This window comes from Aquarana catesbeiana, linkage group LG09 (genome assembly GCF_042186555.1).
Source record: "Aquarana catesbeiana isolate 2022-GZ linkage group LG09, ASM4218655v1, whole genome shotgun sequence".
In the NCBI taxonomy this organism is placed as follows: Eukaryota; Metazoa; Chordata; class Amphibia; order Anura; family Ranidae; genus Aquarana; species Aquarana catesbeiana.
This window is the reverse complement of record NC_133332.1, coordinates 225,439,343-225,459,050: the sequence shown is the minus strand read 5'-3', so window position 1 is coordinate 225,459,050 and position 19,708 is coordinate 225,439,343. Positions and strand designations below refer to the sequence as shown.

Sequence of the window (19,708 nt, the reverse complement as noted above, 5' to 3'; positions counted from 1 at the left end):
TTATAAAATATTAGAATATATATATATTTATTATTTATTTATCTCTAATGTTTGGGGGTTCCAAGTAATTTTTTTTAGCAAAAAATATTGATTTTAACTTAAGAAAGAAGTGTCAGAAAAAGATTTAGACTTTAAGTGGTTAAACTTCCTGCATTTACACGTTGTTTAAAGCTTGGCAGATTGCCCAGGTTATTTGTTTACACAGAGAAGTTTATCCCTTTGATCTAAGAAGGAAGTTAGATACAATGTTTCAAGTTCTAAACTTGGCAGAATGCCTGGATGTTTTCTTTTGACAGCTGAGTGAGCAGATAATCTCTCCACTTGTTTATATGAAAGAATCGTCAAACTCAGCAGGAGAGATCGTCAGGGGAGGTGAATCGAGATCACGATTTTTTAACGATTAATTGTGCAGCTCTAAAATGTAGATACCAATGTTGTATTCAAGTGACAGTTTGAATAGGCTATTGTCTCTATAGCTACAGTAAACAGGTAAGAGAGGGTCTCTCAAACTGAAAGAATGACTGTTAGTCGGTTGTTATGGAAAACATGTTTGTAACCATTGTCAACAAACTGGGACATATAAAAAGGATTGTCATGTATAGACTTATGGATTAACACCAGAGCAGGGGGAAGAATCTGTAATAAGAGAAAAAGGTGCCTGGTCTCCAGGAGCAACGGAGATCAGGCAAGATCAGCGACATTGATCTCCACCCAGGACAGAATCTGCTGTGTTAACGTTAGAAGCAACTTTGAACGAGTACCCACTTGCTTGTTTAGGTAGGCCACAGTTTTGGCATTGTCTGAGAAAATGAATAGGTGTCTTGAATAGACCCTCCTTTCTAGAGACACAAGGGCTTTCCCCACAGCTAAAAGCTCTCTGAAATTTGAGGAGCGGCCTGCCTCCTCTGGCAACCAGGCTCCCTAGGCCTGCCAGTCCTGTGAGTGAACACCCCAGCCCCACAAACTGGCATCCGTGGTAATTTTTATCAGGGAATGCTGTGCCCAATCCTTCTCTCCCTGCAGATGTTCTCGTTGCTCCCACCAGGAGAGATCGAGAAAATCCTCTCTTGGCAGCTGCACCAGCCGATCTAGAGAATTCTTCCAGCGATCCCAATGGAGTAAAAGAAATGCCTGAAGGGGTCTGGAGTGTAATTGGGCCCATGGCACCCCTGGAATAGCCGCAGTCATCAGCCTAGCAACTGCATGATCTGGCCGAAGGGAAGTCTGGAGGAGCGACAAAGAATTTTCAAAATCTTCTCCTCGGGAAGAAAAATCTTTTGGACAACAGTCTCTATTAGATCTCCCAGAACATACTTTTCTTGGGTTGGCACCAGACAAGACTATCGCTGGTTGACTTTCCACCCCAATTTCTGAAATGTCCGTAAAACCAACTGCAGATCCTGAACCAGGGACTCCTTGTCTCGAGCAAAGATCAAAAAATCATCTAGATACGGGACAATCGACACACTTTGTAAATCGAAAAAAGGCCATGACTTCGGCCATGATTTTGGTAAAAAACCTGGGAGCTGCCGAGAGACCAAAAGGAAGGGCATTGAACTGCCAGTGACTTGGCTTGTTCTCCATGAGAACCGCAAACCTGAGGAACCTTTGGTGATTCTGGCAGATTGGTACATGAAGATAAGCGTCCTGAAGATCCAGGGTAATCATGACGACCCCTGGCAACAACAGATTCTTTACAGAATAAATGTTCTCCATCCGGAAACGTCTGTAGACTATGTATTTGTTCGGGACGCTTAAATTGATGACCATACGAAAGCCGCCGGAAGCTTTCTTGACCAGAAAGACATGAGTAAAATCCCCGGAATTTTGGAATTTCCGGAACAGGAGAAATAACTCCCTCTGTTTCCCACACAGAAATAAGATTTATCATGGATACAGGATAGCAATATATACAGGCTCCTACCCACTCCAACGGCAACACCCTTGACCTTGTCTTCTCCTATCTGTGCACTCCGTGCAACCTTTCCAACAATCCTCTCCCACTCTCTGATCACCACCTTATTAGTTTTGCTTTCTCCTTGTCTTCCCCCTCCTCTCCAACCGCCTAACAGTTACACGTAGAAACCTTCGCCACCTCAACCCTTCTCTTCTCTACTACTGATCACCTCTATGACAAAATCTCACCTCTGTCCTGCCCCAACCTAGCCACTTTCATCTACAACAACAGCTGTCTTCCTCCCTAGACAAGCTTGCCCCCCTCACTACACGCAAAATTAGGCCCCGACTGCTACAACCCTGGTAAACAGATGACACCAGAAGTCTCAGAAAACGTAGCCGCGCTCTTGAGCGCCTGTGGCATAAGACTAAGATCCAGGAAGACTTCACACAATATAAATCTGCCCTCCTAAAATACTATTCCTGCCTTCACAATGCCAAACAGACCTACTTTATCACATTCATTAACACCTTCTCATCCAGTCCACGTCAACTCTTCTCTACACTACACTCGGTCCTCCACTGCCTCCACCCACCAACTCACTCACTGCCCAGGAGATTGCCAATCACTTCAAAACAAAGTCATGAGGAGATCGCCAATGCGCAAAAACCTCCCCCATGCAACACCCCATGTCCACAGATACAATCATTACTTCCCTCATTCAACCCTGCTACTATTACTGAGGTTGCTAAACTTTTATCTAACACTCATCTAACCACCTGCCACCGGATCCTACTCCCTTGCAAATGCTACGCTCACCCTCTCACTCGAGTCTACACTCTCTAACTCCCATTTTCAACCTCTCCCTTCTCTTGTGGCATCTTCTCAAACTCTCTAAAACATGTGCTAGTCACCCCCATTCTTAAAAAGCCCTCACTGGACCCCACCAATCTCAACAACTTACGTCCCATCTCCTTACTCGCCTTCTCCTCCAAACTTCTTGAAAGACTGGTCTTCAACCGACTAAGCGACCATCTGACCATGAATAAACTTCTTGATCCCCTTCAGTCCGGTTTTCACCCTCAACACTCCACGGAAACTGCTCTCCTTAAACTCTCAAATGACCTACTAACGGCTAAAACCAGTGGACACTATTCTGTACTACTTCTTCTGAATCTCTCTGCTGCCTTTGACACAGTGGACCACCCCCTCCTCCTCAATTAACTCCACTCCTTTGGTCTCCGTGACTGTACTCTTCGCTGGTTCTCATCCTACCTATCCCACCGCTCCTTCAGTCTACTTCCTCCTCTCCTCTTCCTTCTCTACACCACCTCCTTGGGTCAGTTGATTGCCTTCGACGGCTTTAAATATCATCTCTACGCTGATGACACCCAAATCTATCTCTCCACCCCCCCAGCTCTCTCCATCTGTTTCCTCACGCATTACCAACTTACTAGCAGACATATCAGCCTGGATGTCACATCACTTCCTCAAACTCAACCTATCCAAAACCGAGCTCATGATATTTCCTCCCTCGGGTGCCACTTCCCCCGATTTCTCTGTCAATATCAATGGCTCAACTATCAACACATCTCCCCACACCAAGGTCCTAGGTGTAATCCTGGACTCTGAACTAACCTTTCGACCCCACATTCTATCACTATCCAAAATTTGCCACCTCAATCTCCGCAACATCTCCAAGATACGCCCTTTCATAACCAATGTCACCACAAAGCTACTAATCCACTCCCTGGTCATCTCCTGCCTCGACTACTGCAAATCCCTCCTCATTGGTTTACCTCTAAATAGGCTATCCCCACTTCAGTCCATCATGCACGCTGCTGCCAGGCTCATCCACCTCACAAACTGATCAGCGTCTGCTACACCCCTCTGCCAATCCCTCCATTGGCTGCCACTCAGTCACCGAATTAAATTCAAGATACTAACTATAACTTACAAAGCCATCCACAACCTAGCCCCCAGCTACATCTCTAACCTAGTCACAGAATACCAACCTAAACGTTCTCTTCGCTCCTCCCAAGACCTCCTGCTCTCAAACTCCCTTGCCACCTCATCCCATGCTTGCCTTCAGGATTTCTCCAGAGCCTCTCCTATCCTCTGGAATGCTCTACCCCAAGCCGCACGATTTTCTCCTTCTTTATCCACTTTCAGACGATCCCTGAAAACTCATCTCTTCAAAGAAGCCTATCTGGCCCCCACCTAACAACTGTACATTTATCTTCTCAATCAGCACATCACCCACAGTTATTACCTCTTGTATCTCTTGACCTTCCCTCTTAAATTGTAAGCTCTAAAAAGGAGCAGGGCCCTCTGATTCCTACTGTATTAAAGTGTATTGTATTTGTACTGTCTACCCTCAAGTTGTAAAGCGCTACGTAAACTGTTGGCACTATATAAATCCTGTATAATAATAATAATAATAATAATAATAATAATATCATCATGGCTTGCCATCTCTCTAGGTCTCTTGGCAGATGGGTAAGGAAAAACCTCTGGGGGGAAGCCTTTTGAATTCCAACCTGTAACCTATTTCTAATGTCTGAAGAATAAAAGAATTGTGGGAAATCTCTGCCCATTCCTTGATGCAAAGCAAAGAGAGTCTCCGCTTTTTGCTTGTCTTTGTTAAAAGACCATTTCTTCTTTGTTGCCTGTTGGTTTTAAAATTAGCCTTGTTTTGGAAGCCACGAAAAGGCCTCTTATTCTGGGGCTGATTGCTTTGGGAATAAGGGAATCGCTTACTCTTCTCAGAGGAACGAGCTAGGACCTCCACTATGGAGGAACCGAATAAGAGCTTGCCTTCAAAAAGGGAATGCCGACTTATCCATTTGATCCTTAACCGGTTCCCGACCGGCGCACGCCGATGTATGTCGGCAGAATGGCACGGCTGGGCAAATGGGCGTACCTGTACGTCCATTTGAATTCCCCGCCGTGCCATTGCGTGCGTGCGCGCGCCGGCCAGGAGCTCCATGAGTTGGGTCGCGGGTCCCGGGACTCGATCGCCACGGGGATACCCAACGATCGCCTCACGGAGAGGGAGAACGGGGAGATGCTGATGTAAACAGCATCTCCCCGTTCTGCCTAATGACAAGTGTCACTGGATCTCTGCTCCCTGTCATTGGAGCAGAGATCAGTGAGGTCACACACAAAGCCCATCCCCCTACAGTTAGTAATCACTCCCCTAGGACACACTTAACCCCTCCCCGCCCCCTAGTGGTTAACCCCATTCACTGCCAGTGTCATTTACACAGGAATCAGTGCATTTTTAATCGCACTGATCGCTGTATAAATGACAATGGTCCAAAAAATGTCCGACATGTCCGCCATAACGTCGCAGTTACAATAAAAATCGCTGATCGCCGCCATTACTAGAAAAAAAAAATTAATAAAAATGCCATAAAACTATAACCTATTTAGTAAACGCTATAACGTTTGCGCAAACCAATTATTAAACGCTTATTGCGATTTTTTTTTTACCAAAAATATGTAGAAGAATACGATCGGCCTAAACTGAGGAAAAAAAATGTTATTTTATATATTTTTGGGGATATTTATTATAGCAAAATGTAAAAAATAATGCGATTTTTTCTAAATTGTTGCTCTTATTTTGTTTATAGTGCAAAAAATAAAAATCGCAGAGGCGATCAAATACCACCAAAAGAAAGCTCTATTTGTGGGAAAAAAAGGACGTCAATTTTGTTTGGGAGCCACGTCCCACGACCGTGCAATTGTCAGTTAAAGCGACGCAGTGCCGAATCGCAAAAAACGCTCTGGTCAGGAAGGGGGTAAAATCTTCCGGGGCTGAAGCGGTTAAGGACCCCAGAATCTTCAAAAGAAAGATCTGACCTTTTGGATACCTGCGACATAGGGGCATCTAATCTAGGACACTTAAAGAAAACCTCCTCAAATTCAGACTGAAAGGGAAACCTCCCCCCCCCCCCCCCATCTTCCAGGACAGCTACTTGAGAGATGATTGGCTCCGCCTTCTACAGGAAACACAAATCAGACACAATTTAAAAGGCCCCTCCCTTTCCCCTGACCCTAAGTTGTTTTGTGTTTCCAAACCTCCAGGAGTATGCACCATCGTTTGTTTCTTTTGTTTGGTCTGATGACTGTGGTTAGCGGACCCACCTTGTTCAGAATATTCAGACCGGTTGTGGTCATATCTGCAGTATTTTCTGCTGTTTCAGCAGTCTGAGAAGTGTTCCCCCTGTTTTTCTGGTGGCTACTTGCATTAGGGAATCTTCTGCAACTTCCACCCCCCCAGCGTCCTGATCCACCCTAGTACACCCAGAGAGGGCTTTCTTGTTTACTTTTCACCGTTTTGGGTGTACCATGATGGCGGCGAGTGCACTTCCTGTCTCACCGCTGGAACCCGAAGTGATGTCATGCACTTCCGGAGGCCGAGTTTCTTCATGTTTGAAAAGGACCGGCTCAGGCACACATGCTGCTGGGGATATTTTGCTGGCTGTACAGCAAAACGGACACCGTCCAAGCTCAATACAACACTCTCCTATCTGGTCCTTCTCATCATGGGAGGTTAAGGACACCCCTGAGGATGGTGCACCCGCTCTGTCTGATCCAGCGGCTGCAGTCGGGTCCTGTGTTACCCCTAAGGTTAGTACTTCTCTGCTGTAATGAGAGATTGTATATCCAGGGGCAAATGTTTTAGAAAGTGTAATTTTGTATACCTTTCTTATTGTGGTTTCTTTTTTCTAGGTTGACAAACCTGTGAAAAGAAAATGTGGAAATTTGTAGATCCAAGCTTCCTGATAGCTGTAGGAAACTGTTATGTGAGACATGTATTTCTTCAGTGGCAGGAACTGAGTCTGCTTCTAACCTAAAGGAATTGATGGTTTCCATGAAGGAAGTAGTTTCCTCCTTTCAAGCCTTTAATGATCGGTTAGCTGGTTTGGGCCCTTCCACGTCTGTAGCAGTGACAGTACCATACGTTCCTCCTGTCTCGTCGAGATCTCTACCCCCTTTGGTGTTAGGGACCATTAGTTCCCATGCGGTCTCTGATCCAGAGGAGGGGGGAGGACTCAGATTCCTCATCTGACGAGGAATCCATGTCAGAGATTGAGGAAACTGTTATTACGGCTTACCCATTTCCAGTCGAAGATATTGAAGAACCGTTGAAAGCAGTTTTTACTTCTGAATAGATTGAGCCACCACAAAAATCTCAATCGGTTCAGGATAGAATGTATAGGGGTCTTCAGGGGCGTAAGCCTAAGTGTTTTCTGGATCACCGGTCACTTAAAGATATGGTCCTGTCAGAATGGAAAGAGTCTGAGAAAAGGTTGTTCCAGTTCAGAGGACATAAAAGGAGATTTCCCTTTCAGTCTGACATTGAAGAGACGTTTTTCAAGTGTCCCAGACTGGATGCTCCTATGTCTCAAGTGTCTAAGAGATCCGATCTTTCATTTGAAGACTCTGGGGTTCTTAAGGACCAGATGGATAGGAAAGCTGACGCTTTGCTCCGTAAGGCCTGGGAGGCTTTAGCCTTCTCTCTGGGGCCAGCCCTGGCATCCACCTACTTAGCTAGAAATCTAGATGTTTGGGTCCAGAGGCTAGATGACCTGCTCTCCACCAACACGCCTGTAGAAGAGATCAAAGAATCTCTCTCCCCGATTGCCAAATCAGTGGCCTTCTTGGCAGACTCGGTTAGAGCAGTGGCCAAAACGTCAGCCTCGATCAATTGCTCTAGTCGGGCAATCTGGTTGAATCCTGGGACAGGGATCTAACCACCAAAAATAAAACTCTGCGGTATTCCCTTTGAAGGCAAACTATTGTTTGGTTCGGCTTTAAAGGAAGTACTTGCTCGGAAAAGGGTAAAGGTTCCCATCTCGGAAGCTTAAGCCTCAAATTAAGAAGCCCTTTCGTAGTTTGAGGCAAAGCTAACTTCAAGCCAGGGTTCAGCAGGCAAAGAAAAAAAATGGTCGTTTAGCAAAGACAAAGCTAAAGGGTCTCTCTTTGCTCCTTCAACCCAGGCAAAAAGCTCTCAGTGACGCCAGGTCAGGGGTAGATGGAAGGCTGACCTTTTTCAGCGAGGAATGGGCAAAAGTAACAGAAAATCCTTTTGTTCTCAAGGTTATAAGATAGGGTTTCAGGTTGGAATTCAATCTCCCTCCTCCCCAGAGGTTTTTTCTCACTCATCTGCCAAGAGACCAAGAGAAATGGCAGGGCATGTTATATCTGATTTCGCTTTGGAAATCAGTAGGGGTTATTTCCCCGTTCCGGAGGAACAAAAACTCCAATTATTTTTTCCCCATGTTTTCCTGGTAAGAAAAGCATCAGGAGGATTTCGGATGGTCATCAGTCTGAGCCTCCTAAACAGTTTCTTGGTTTACAGGCATTTCCGGATGGAAAGCATTTATTCACTCAGGAATCTGTTATTGCCAGAGGTATTCATGGTGACCCTGGATCTTCAGGATGCTAACCTCCATGATCCTATATACCAGGATCATCAGAGGTTTTTGAGGTTTGCAATCCTCTCGGAAAACGGCTTAAGTCATTGGCAGTGCAGAGCCCTTCTTTTTGGTCTCTCGGCAGCCCCGAGAATCTTTACAGAGGTCATGGCTTTTTTTCGTTTGCAGAAAATTTTAATCGTCCCTTACTTGGACAACTTTTTGATCTTTGCCCGGGACAGAGGTCCTGGGTCGGGATCTGCAAGTAGTTCTGCAGACCTTCCAAAGATTAGGTTGGAAAGTCAATCTGCAGAAATATGCTCTGGTTCCCTTCCCAGAGCTGTCTTTTTTTGGGCTACCTGATAGACTCAGTCGCCCAAAGAATTTTCTTACCGGAAAAGATCTCCAAGATCCTCCTTTCCGTGCAGAAATTCAGGTGCGATCCCCAGGCATCCCTGCATCAGATAATGCAGCTCTTGGGCTTGATGACTGCAGCAATTGCAGGAGTGCCCTGGGCCCAATTGCATTCCAGATCCCTACAGGCATTTCTTCTGTGTTGTTGGGATCGCAGAAAGGCCTCTCTAGACCAGGTCGTGCGGCTTCCAGGAGATGATTCTCTCAATCTGTCCTGGTGGGTCCGACCGGAGCTTCTGCAGGTAGGGAAGGCTTGGGCCCAGCGTTTCCCGGTAAAGATTACCACAGACGCCAGCTTGTGGGGCGCACACAGAGGATTGGCAGGCTCAGGGTGCCTGGCAGCCAGAAGAGGTAGCCCAATCCTCAAACTACAGGGAGGAAAAGCTTTGGTCACTTTGAAAACCAGGGTTCATGCAAAGGACCTGTTGATTTTTTCAGACAACGCCATCACAGTGGGCTTACCTCAACAAGCAGGGGGGTACTCGCTCAGACAGCCTGCTAGGGTTGAGTCAGGAGATCCTTTCCTGGGCAGAGGACAATGTTTCCTCAATCAGGGCAGTCCACATCAGTGGGTCGGCAAATAATCTGAGCAGAGTAACTGTCACTTCCAGCAGTTGGGAGCTGAACCAGGAAATCTTCTGGGAGTTAGTGGTCAGGTGGGGAATACCCAAAGTAGATCTGTTTGCTTTCACCCACAACAGGAAGCTTCCAGCTTATTTTTCCCTGGAGAGATAAGAAAAGTCCCTAGGGACAGATGCACTCTCTTTCCAGTGGAATTTTCCCCTGGCCTACGCTTTTCCTCCAATTCCGCTATTGCCTCTGGTGCTTCGAAAGATTGTGCAGGAACAAGCAGAAGTGATTCTGATTGCTCCATGGTGGCCCAGGAGGAGTTGGTTCTCTGCACTGAGAGCACTCTCAGTAGAGTCCCCCTGGCCCCTGCTGGAGAGAAGAGACCTTCTACACCAGGGGCCAATGCTACATCCAAACCCTCTGACAGCTTAGAGGCTGAGCAGCGCATCCTACAATTGAAAGGATGTTCAGCTAGGGTTATTGAGACTATTCTAGACAGCCATAAATTAGTCACAAGGAAGATTTATGGCAAAGTTTGGAGGATCTTTGTAACCTGGCAAAAAAGGGCGGGGGTAGACTTGTTTTCTATTCCCTATGTTCTGGACTTTTTACAGAGGGGAGTGAAAAAGGGGCTTGCTGTCAGCACTCTTAGGGTTCAAGTTGCTGCCCTATCTCTGTTCATGGAGAAAAGACTGGCGGAGGAGCCTTTAATTAAGAAATTCCTCCTAGCTAGGGCTAGACGTACACCCAGAGTAGTCAAGCAGGTTCCCCCTTGGTATTTGTCACTGGTATTGAACGCCCTTACCAGACCCCCTTTTTGAGCCACTGCGTGATGCCTCTTTAAAGTTAGTCACCCTAAAGATGGTTTTCCTTTTGGCGATAACTTCTGGGAGGAGAAGGGTCTTCGATTTAGGTTCTTTCTCATGTAAAGATCCTTTCCTAAGGATTTTAGACGACAGAGTAGTGATCAGGCCTGACCCTTTGTATTTGCCCAAAGTTTTGTCTGACTTCCACAAATCCCAGGAAGTAGTTCTTCCTAGCTTTTGTTCCTCCCCCAGGAATCCGGACGAAGAAAGGTTTTTTTTTTTTTTTTTAGATGCAAGATGTCTTCTATACTACTTAGAAGTTACTAGTGAATTTAGGAAAGATTCCCAATTACTGATTACTTTTAGTGCCCCCAAAAAGGGTTCCAAGGCTTCCAGAGGTTCCATTTCCAGATGAATTACAGAAGCTATATGTGAGGCCTACAAATCTTCAGGACAATCCCCTCCTTCCAGAGTTAGGGCTCACTCTACTAGGTCGCTAGCTGCATCTTGGGCAGAAAGAGCGGGTGCATCATGGGAAGATATTTACAAAGCAGCTGTCTGGTCCTCCTCTCATGCATTCTTCAGGCATTATAGAATCCAGATGCTCTACAGCCAGGACCTCTCCTTTGGAAGGAAAGTACTTCAGGCCATCGTCCCTCCCTAAAGGTATGGATCTTGCTTATCCGCTCAAGTAGCTGTCCTGGAAGATGCGGGGGGGGGGGGGAACCCCCGTTAGACTTATCGGTAACGGTATTTCCAGGAATCTTCCAGGACAGTGTCTATATTCCCACCCTATTCTTGTTTCACTAGTCCCCTTATTTTAACCTGGTGGTGGTGTATAAATGAGTCTCTGTTACTCCTCTTCCGAGTTCACTTTTGGTGGAGGTTTACTTGATCTTCATACAACTGAGGGTCAGGGGAAAGGGAGGGGCCTTTTAAATTCTGTCCGATTTGTGTTTCCTGTAGAAGGCGGAGCCAATCATCTCTCATGTAGCTGTCCTGGAAGATTCCTAGAAATACCGTTACTGGCAAGTCTAACGGGGGTTTTTGTGCCCTCTGGACTGGAACAACCTTTTTTCAGGTTCTTTCCACTCAGAAAGAATCATGTCCCTAGGAGACTGGTGTACTGGAAAAGCACTCGCTTTTCACCCTTGCAGACCCCTATACATTTTATCCTGTACAGATTGGGCTTGCTGTGGCATCTCAATCTGCTCTGAGGTATATATTGATTTTAGTAATTTGTCAATGTCTTCCACTGGAAAAAGATATTTAGATGAGCTACCCGTATCCTCCTCTGATGGAGATTCCTCATCAGATGAAGAAACTGGATTCTCACCTTGTCCTAGATCCAAAGTATTGTGTGAACTCAGTCTCTAACAGAGGAAGGGATCTAGCAGAGGCTGAAGGCTCCTGAACTAAGGTTCTAGACGAGGAAGGTCCTAGTCCGGCTACCCTGTCATTAAGGGACCGAAAGGAGTCCACTATCTCCTTCATAGAAGACATCAGCTCCTTAAAAGTGGAAGTCTCTGAATTAGCTTTAGATGGAATACAATCCTCACAAAATAGTTTTTTATAACTATCAGAAAGCCTGGCCCTACAGTTCCCACATTTCTTCTTCACCGGTTTGGCCTAGAAAAAAAGAGCAGAAACAAAAACCATAAATGATAAAGTTCCATACAAAAAAAACCCTGCTGTAGCAACTAACCACAGACAAGGGCTTACCTTGGGGGTAGTATGGGACCCGGATGATGCCGCTGGTTCAATATGAGCAGGTGCTCCATCCTCAGGCCTCTCCTCATGCTCCATGAAGCAAGTGGAGAATGGCCGTAGAGTAGAGTGATGCTGCGCCTCTATGCGCTTATCCGGCGTTCAGCAGGCTGTTCCTCCAAGCAGCATGCTCAGTGTATCCACGCCGTGCTTCTGAAATAACAGATGGCGCCTGGAAGTGCATCATGTGACTTTCATTTCCGGCGCTATCTTGCTGCGTCACAGGAAGTCTTCCAACGCCATCTTGGTACACCGCAGAGAAGCATGAGGAAGACACCGCTCCCAAGCTAGGGAAAAAATGAAAAAGGGGGGTTGCCACTCACACCACAGGTAGACAAGTAACCCCAAACAAAGGGAACCATTCCTGTAGATAGTAAAAAAACGTCGCTTGGACCAGCCTCGTCTCGGGGGGGGGGATATGGGGGGCCCATGGGGGGCTGCTTGCCACGGCCGGGTTGGGCGCCGTCCATCTCGAAAGGCGGGCGGGCCCGGGACTATCACCCAGGACTTGGCCACAACTAGTCCTGGATGAAACCGGAGAAGGGGGGAGTCCACCAACCACAGTTACCAGACTCAAGAAAAACAAAAAAGTGTCGGTGCTCCTGGGGGGTCTGTAAATACAAAACAACTGAGGGTCAGAGGAAAGGGAGGGGGCCTTTTAAATTGCATCTGATTTGTGTTTCCTGTAGAGGGCGGAGCCAATCATCTCTCAAGTAGCTGTCCTGGAAGGTGAGGGGGGGGGGAATTAAAAATGACATATGGAGTTTAACCTTTATGGTGCTAACAGGGAAAAGTGTGACCCCCCCCCCCCCCAACCCCAGAGTCCATATATCCCAAACTCAATATGTCCAATCTACAGAAGCAACAACATCTCAATAAAGCAAAGTACCACCGAAGGAAGGATCAAAGGCTATGAAGCATTTTACGTATATGACAAGTCCCCAGAATGGGATGTGCCATTGCTTTAGGAAGAGCACCGGGAGGCACCTGTGCCAAAAAAACGATAGACAATCAGAGATACGCCTGTCCCCCCCAAAAAAAGAAACCTGCACTTCCGCTGCACGCTTCTCCCTTGATTCAGTGATGTACATATGAAGCACCAATGTGGTGAAGGGTCTTTTCATAGGGTCCCTAAAGCAGAAGAAACAAAATCTGCTGATTATCGGTAGGTGACAAAGCGGATGCACACAGCACTATTCATCCACAGACAGTGTCAGGAGGAACAATTACCAACTTCTGCTTTTCCCCCTCCCAGCTCGTTCATACCACTTCCTCCTGACTACTGTAGGATGATCCTTTAACTGGTAAGGATTTAGATTGATAAAGCTGGTTATATGGCAATAGGTTTTCCCCTGTGATGCCAGGAACACATAAGAAATGAATAAAGGATTGGCGTGTGCAGGGTGGATCTCCCAGATCTGCCCGGGACTGACAGATGACGATGTCCACGTTGAAGTTTCAATGTGGCAGTGCAGACCACAGACACACATGCAGAGTCTTGCAACATTACAGATGCTAAATAGCTATGCTGGGACATGTAGCACCCGGGCCACCAGACAGCACTGCCGGGACATGTAGCACCCGGGCCACCAGACAGCACTGCCGGGACATGTAGCACCCGGGCCACCAGACAGCACTGCCGGGACATGTAGCACCCGGGCCACCAGACAGCACTGCCGGGACATGTAGCACCCGGGTCACCAGACAGCACTGCCGGGACATGTAGCACCCGGGCCACCAGACAGCACTGCCGGGACATGTAGCACCCGGGCCACCAGACAGCACTGCCGGGACATGTAGCACCCGGGCCACCAGACAGCACTGCCGGGACATGTAGAACCCGGGCCACCAGACAGCACTGCCGGGACATGTAGTACCTCGGGTCACCAGACAGCACTGCTGGGACATGTAGTATCTTGGGCCACCAGACAGCACTGCAGGGACATGTAGTACTCCAGTGACTGGGAGACAATGCTAAGTTTTGTTGTACTCCAGTGACTGGAAGGCAATGCTGGGGCTTGTAGTACTCCAGTGACTGGAAGGCAAAGCTGGGGCTTGTAGTACTCCAGTGACTGGAAGGCAATGCTGGGGCTTGTAGTACTCCAGTGACTGGAAGGCAATGCTGGGGCTTGTAGTACCCTAGTGACTGGGACTGCACACATAATTCTCCCTATTGACAGCTGTCAGTCCTCCCCCAGACACACACTCACCCCCCTGTAGGTGACAGGAAGTCAGCATCGTCCTCGTCCGGCCCGAACATTTTAGCCCAGAACCGTAATGTCACCCCACACAATTCCCCGGCACTCTGTTCTTCCGGGCAGACTGTGTCAGTCACGGGGCTGTCAGCTGACCTCCCTCCCCGCCGTAAAAAAGCCGACTATTGCTGCAAACATGTGACCAAGGCAGGCAACGTGGCGCCTGACTTGTCCTTGTGGACCGCAAAAGCCCGCTTCCGTGCGTTCCACGCCTCGCTACAGCGGTCAATGACTGCAAGCCCTCGAGTGTGTAAAAGCTGGAGTGGGCGTGGTCAGTTACCAAGGCTTCATTGAGGAGAATGTTTCTCCCCGCCCCAACAGTAAGCAAAGGGGCGTGGCCTCTCCCGGCGGATGTGTCCGTGTGTGTGTTCAGAGCTCCGAGGTGACAGCGGGCACAGAGCGGGCAGCAGAGGGTAGGTGAGTGTACATGGCTGTGTGCGGTACTGGGGATCCGATCAGTAGTGGGGCAGAGATTGTCCATGTCATCAGATGTGTGCAGGGGGGAGCTGCCCTTTAAATGATGCAATGCCCGGTGTGAGGGCACCTTGTATTTCCAGTGTGGACTCTCTATGATGGATTCTTCCACATAGCGTACCACTAATGTCCTTCTGCCCCCTGTGTTATAGGAGATTAGGGGGGAGCCAATGAAATCACTGCCATGTGTTTGGATCTCTGACAAGTGTGCAGCCAGTGAAGTCCAAACTCCAGATCTGTCTTCTGTATATTAGGAGAACATTGAGGGCTGGTTCACACTACAGACACGTACTCCAGATCCGTACCCGACGCGTTTCTGAATGCTTGTTTTTGACGCGTTCCAGTGCGTTTTTGATGAGTTTCTGGGTGCTTTCCAGATGCTTTTTTTTCTCACTGTATTGGGGTTCTGGTGTGTTTTTGATGTATTCCGGTGCATTTTTTTAATGCGTTTTACCGTGTTCCAGTAAAGTCCAGTGCAGGAAAAATGCCGCAATTTCTACTTTTTTTTTTTTTTTTTCTGGAACGGACCGCACTGGTGTGAACTATGCCCTTGGATACCCTATAAGCTACTTTCCATGTATTTTTGATGCAGACAAAAACGCACAGGACTGCATATGGTGTGACCTGCCCCTTAGAATGTAATGTATATCTTTTAAAGCCAGGTCACACCACATGCAGTCCCGTGCGTTTTTGTCTGCATCAAAAATACATGGAAAGTAGGTTATAGGGTTTCCAAGGGCATAGTTCACACCAGTGCGTTCCACAAAAAATATTAGAACATGCTGCATTTTTCCTGCACTGCACTGGACTGTACTGAAACATGGTAAAAAAACATCAAAAACGCACCGGAGTTCACTGGAAAGCATCAAAAACGCACCGGACCCCAGTACAGTGAGAAAAAAAAGCAGAAAAGAAGAAAAAAAAGCGCATCTGGAAACGCATCAAAAATGCACTGGAATGCGTTAAACGCACATGCAGAAACGCATCTGGAGTGCGCTTTTGTGAACTGACCCTGAAGGCTTTAAATCAGGATGAGGATGTCAGCCAGGCACTTGGCATTTCCAGAAGTAGATCAGCAATGGCAGCCTGTGTATTCCTCCGAGCTCAGGCTTCATTCACACCAATGACGTGTATACACCGGTCAGCCATAACATCATGACCACCAACAGCTGAAGTCAATGACATTCATTATCTCCTTCCAATGGTATCTGAAAGTGGGTGGGATATATTAGGCAGCAAGTGAACATGTTGTCCCTGATGTTTATAACAGAAAAAAAATGGGAATCACAGTTTGCTGTGTAATTGCAGACCGGTCGGGGCCTGCAGACCCGTGTCCACCTACAATGGCCACATGGGCATCAGAACTGGACCACAGAGCAATGGAAGAAGGTGGGCTGCTTTGATGAAGATAGAGGGAGAGAGATCTCTCTGAGGTGTTGACTTGGCCTCCAAATTCTCCATCCAATCAATGGATGTGCTGGAAAAACAAGTCGCATCCACGGAGGCCCCACCTCACAACTTAAGCTCTGGTTCACACCAGCGCAGCTCTGAAATCGCACGGTTTCAAAGCTACAGATCAGTGCGGTTTGGACCTCTGATTTCATTGCGACTTAATTTAACAGAAGTCTATTGAAGTTGCAGTGAAATCGCAAAACAAAGCAGTGCAGGAACCCTTTCACAATGATTAAAGTGGTTCCGATGCCGGCAATAGGGTGCGATCTGCCATGCAATTTTGAACTGTCGAATTGCATGAAAAATCACACCAGTGTGAACCTGGGCTAAAGGATCTGCTACTGACAGCTTGGTGCCAGCTAGCACAGCGTACCTTCAGAGGTCTAGTGGTGTCCATGCTGTGACAGGTCAGGGCTGTTTTGGCAATATTCAGGGAGTCATCATAATGTTATGGCTGATCGGTGTATATAGGAGCTGTTTTACCTGCCAAGGGATTTGCATTTCTGTCCATCCAGTTCTGAGATTTACACAGCTCTGCCAGCCAGTGTTAATTTTGGCAGCAAATTTCGATATAGTTTTAGTCTTAGGACTAAAATGGCATTTTAGTTTTAGTCCCATTTTAGTCTTCTGCAATTGTTTTTCGTTTGTCGTATTTAGTCGACTAAATCTCCAGTACATTTCAGTCGTCTAAAATCTAATGGGTGTAATTCAATTGTAATGCATTAGTTAACAATTCTCTACAATTTCCAAACTCATTATATATTGCTGGAGTGAAAAATCGAATATGTTCTTATTTATGATATTGAGGTATGAACATGCACTACAGACCCGTGTTAATTTTGAAGTCAAACTTCAATTTGGTTTTAGTCTTAGTCTTTTGACTATAATGGCATTTTAGTTTTAGTCCCATTTTAGTCTTTTGACTAAAATGCCATTTTAGTTTTAGTCATATTTTAGTCGACTAAAATAATATTCATTTAGTCAACGAAATTAACACTGCTGTCAGCAGAAGATGAGACCTGTCTTTTCTCTGCTGCAATTCAGTAACACAGGTCCCCAACACCACCCTGTGATTGGAAAATGAAAGGAGAAGCAGAAGACTGTTTTGAGAGTCTCTCTCACTCTGCTCTCTCCTCCTATCAGTCTGCTCCTTGCTTGGCTCCTATTTCTGCCCCTTCCCTCTTCCAGTCTTAGCTCTGCTATACAGGGACTACAAGAGGCTGATACCAAGCTAAGTTCAGGTGTATACATTGCTGCTTTTTCTTAAAAAAAAGAACATGTTTAAGGTTTTATTACTGAATACAGAGCTGTGTTATCTGTGTAGTTTATATCTGCCTGGAGTATGTGAGAGCATTTCTATGTAGAGAAATAATACAGAGGAGCACAAGGTAGCCAGACCAGTGTGTTCCATGATCCGTCCATGGTAGGTGTCCCTTGTCACCGCGACAAGACATGACCGCTGACATGGTTATTTATGGATAGGCAACTCCTATCCTCATATTGATTAGTGGTTCCAAATTAATAATAACTACTGCAGTAGGGAACAGACACAAAAGATACACTCAGCATCTTTCCAAATAACTGTTCTACTTTATTGTACTTTTATGATAACAAGGGGCGTAACATAGGCAGGCTAATTCTAACCAGGACTCGAAAGAATGCAAACATGTACTGAAAACATTAGTGCCGTATGCACAGTGAGGGCAGTGTGCAATACATATAAAATAGAATACAATTCTGTACAGAACTTACAAATTTCCTTTACAACTGCAAATCCACAGTGTTGTCACCAGAACAGGCGGTGAATGGCAATCTTGCAATGGGGGACAGCTGTTCAGGAAAGCAATGACAGAGGTGGAATTTCTTGATCTCCACTCGCCTCCTGCCGTGTCTCTGGAATGTGAACGGAAATGAAATCTCTCCAGCAAGGACGGCGTTCTATAGCTGGCCATACACTAGTAGATTTTCCTGCTAATCTTTGTATGAATATTCTCATCAGTACATTCGATGACATGATTAGGGTCATTCCAAACTGCTCCAAAAACGTTTGCTTTTTGAGTGAATGGACTTTCCCAAAGAAAGACCACATTATTCAAGAAATGTTTTTCCGCCCTGCTCCTTCTAATTTTCTGATTGCTGTGGCTGAAAACAATCGCTGATGTGACCCCACTAATGATTAGAGAATCGATTGAACGTTCTAAGGGCCAGATCACACCATAGAAATGCAATCCGGATGCGTTCCAGATGCTTCAGGCGCTGCAGCGTGAGTGTCAAAAAAAAAAAAAACGGAAAAAAAAAAGTGAACACAGTACATGTCAGTGTCCTCTGTCCCCACTGCCTTCTGTCCCTACTGCCTTCTGTCCCCACTGTCTTCTGTCCCCACTGCCATCTGTCAGTGCCATCTGTCCCCAGTGCCACGTATAAGTGCCATCTATCATCAGTGCCACCTGTCAGTGTCACGTGCCATCTGTCATCAGTGTCACGTGTCATCAGTGCCATGTATTAGTGTCATCTGTCATCAGTGCCACGTTTCATCAGTGCCACGTGTCATCAGTGCCACATGTTAGTGCCATCTGTCATCAGTGCCATCTGTTAGTGCCACGTATCAGTGCCATCTGTCATCAGTGCCACGTCAGTGTCACGTGTCATTGTCCTGGTGCTCCAGGGCCTTCAAAAGTGTAATAGGTAGTCAACAAATTAGATGTGTAATTTATGCTCCTAGAACACGGGAAGGTGCTCCCTGAATGTTGGGCCTCTCTCTGTGGCCAGGCTGTCAAAAAGTCTCACATGTGGCATCGCCATACTTAGGAGGAGTAGCAGAATGTATTTTGGGGCGTTATTTGTGGTATATACATGCCATGTGAGAGAAATAACCTAATACAATGATCATTTTGTGGGAAAAAAAATCTTCATTTTGCAAAGAATTGTGGGAAAAAATGACAACATCAAAAACCTCACCATGCATCTTACTAAATACCTTGGAATGTCTTCTTTCAAAAAAGGGGTTATTTGGGGCGTATTTGTACTTTCCTGACTTGTTCGGGTCTCAAGAAATGAGATGGCTGCCAGTGCATCAGATGTGATAATTTTTTATGATTTGCACCACAGCTTGTAGACTCTATAACTTTCACAAAGACCAAATAATATCCACTAATTTGGGTTATTTTTACCAAAGATATGTAGCAGTATAAATTGTGGCCAAAATTTAGGAAGAATAATAAAGATTAATAATTATTATTAATATTAAAGATTAATAATTTGCAAAATTTTATAACAGAAACTAAGAAAGAAAAATGCGTTGTTTTTTTTTTTTTCAAATTTTTGGTCTTTTTTCTTTTATAGCGCAAAAAATAAAAAACCCAGAGGTGATCAAATACCACCAAAAGAAAGCTCTATTTGTGTGAAAAAAGGGTACAGTATTACATGACTGAGTAATTGTCATTCAAAGTGTGAGAAAGCTGAAAATTGGTGTGATCAGGGACAATTAGAAATAATGGGATTGTTGAACAAAGTCAGGCATTTAAAAATCAGATGAAAAACGCTTAATTTGTACTGTGAAATAACACAGGGCAATAGTCAGCATTTAGCCTTGGCTCACATTTGGAGCGATTTGGCGTGGCCACATTGGCGGCAATTGCCGGCAGTGGC

General features: G+C 46.0%; 2 protein-coding genes across 4 annotated transcripts in view; one reads left to right on the top strand and one right to left on the bottom strand.

The window, feature by feature from the left end:
* Positions 1–14,246, bottom strand: part of FKBP15 (FKBP prolyl isomerase family member 15) — a 121,828-nt gene extending 107,582 nt beyond the window's left edge. For both annotated transcript variants that reach the window (XM_073599853.1, XM_073599854.1), the window contains exon 1: positions 14,090–14,246. In XM_073599853.1, coding sequence (XP_073455954.1) covers positions 14,090–14,139 — 50 coding nt within the window. In that variant the 5' untranslated portion in view covers positions 14,140–14,246. The remainder of the gene's footprint in view (positions 1–14,089) is intronic.
* Positions 14,247–14,423: 177 nt separating this feature from the next.
* SLC31A1 (solute carrier family 31 member 1) overlaps positions 14,424–19,708 on the top strand; it is a 79,446-nt gene continuing 74,161 nt past the window's right edge. Inside the window, exon 1 of one of the 2 annotated variants that reach the window (XM_073599850.1) lies at positions 14,424–14,551. The gene's annotated coding sequence lies outside the window, so the exon portion shown is untranslated. The remainder of the gene's footprint in view (positions 14,552–19,708) is intronic. The other variant, XM_073599851.1, reaches the window with a different exon arrangement.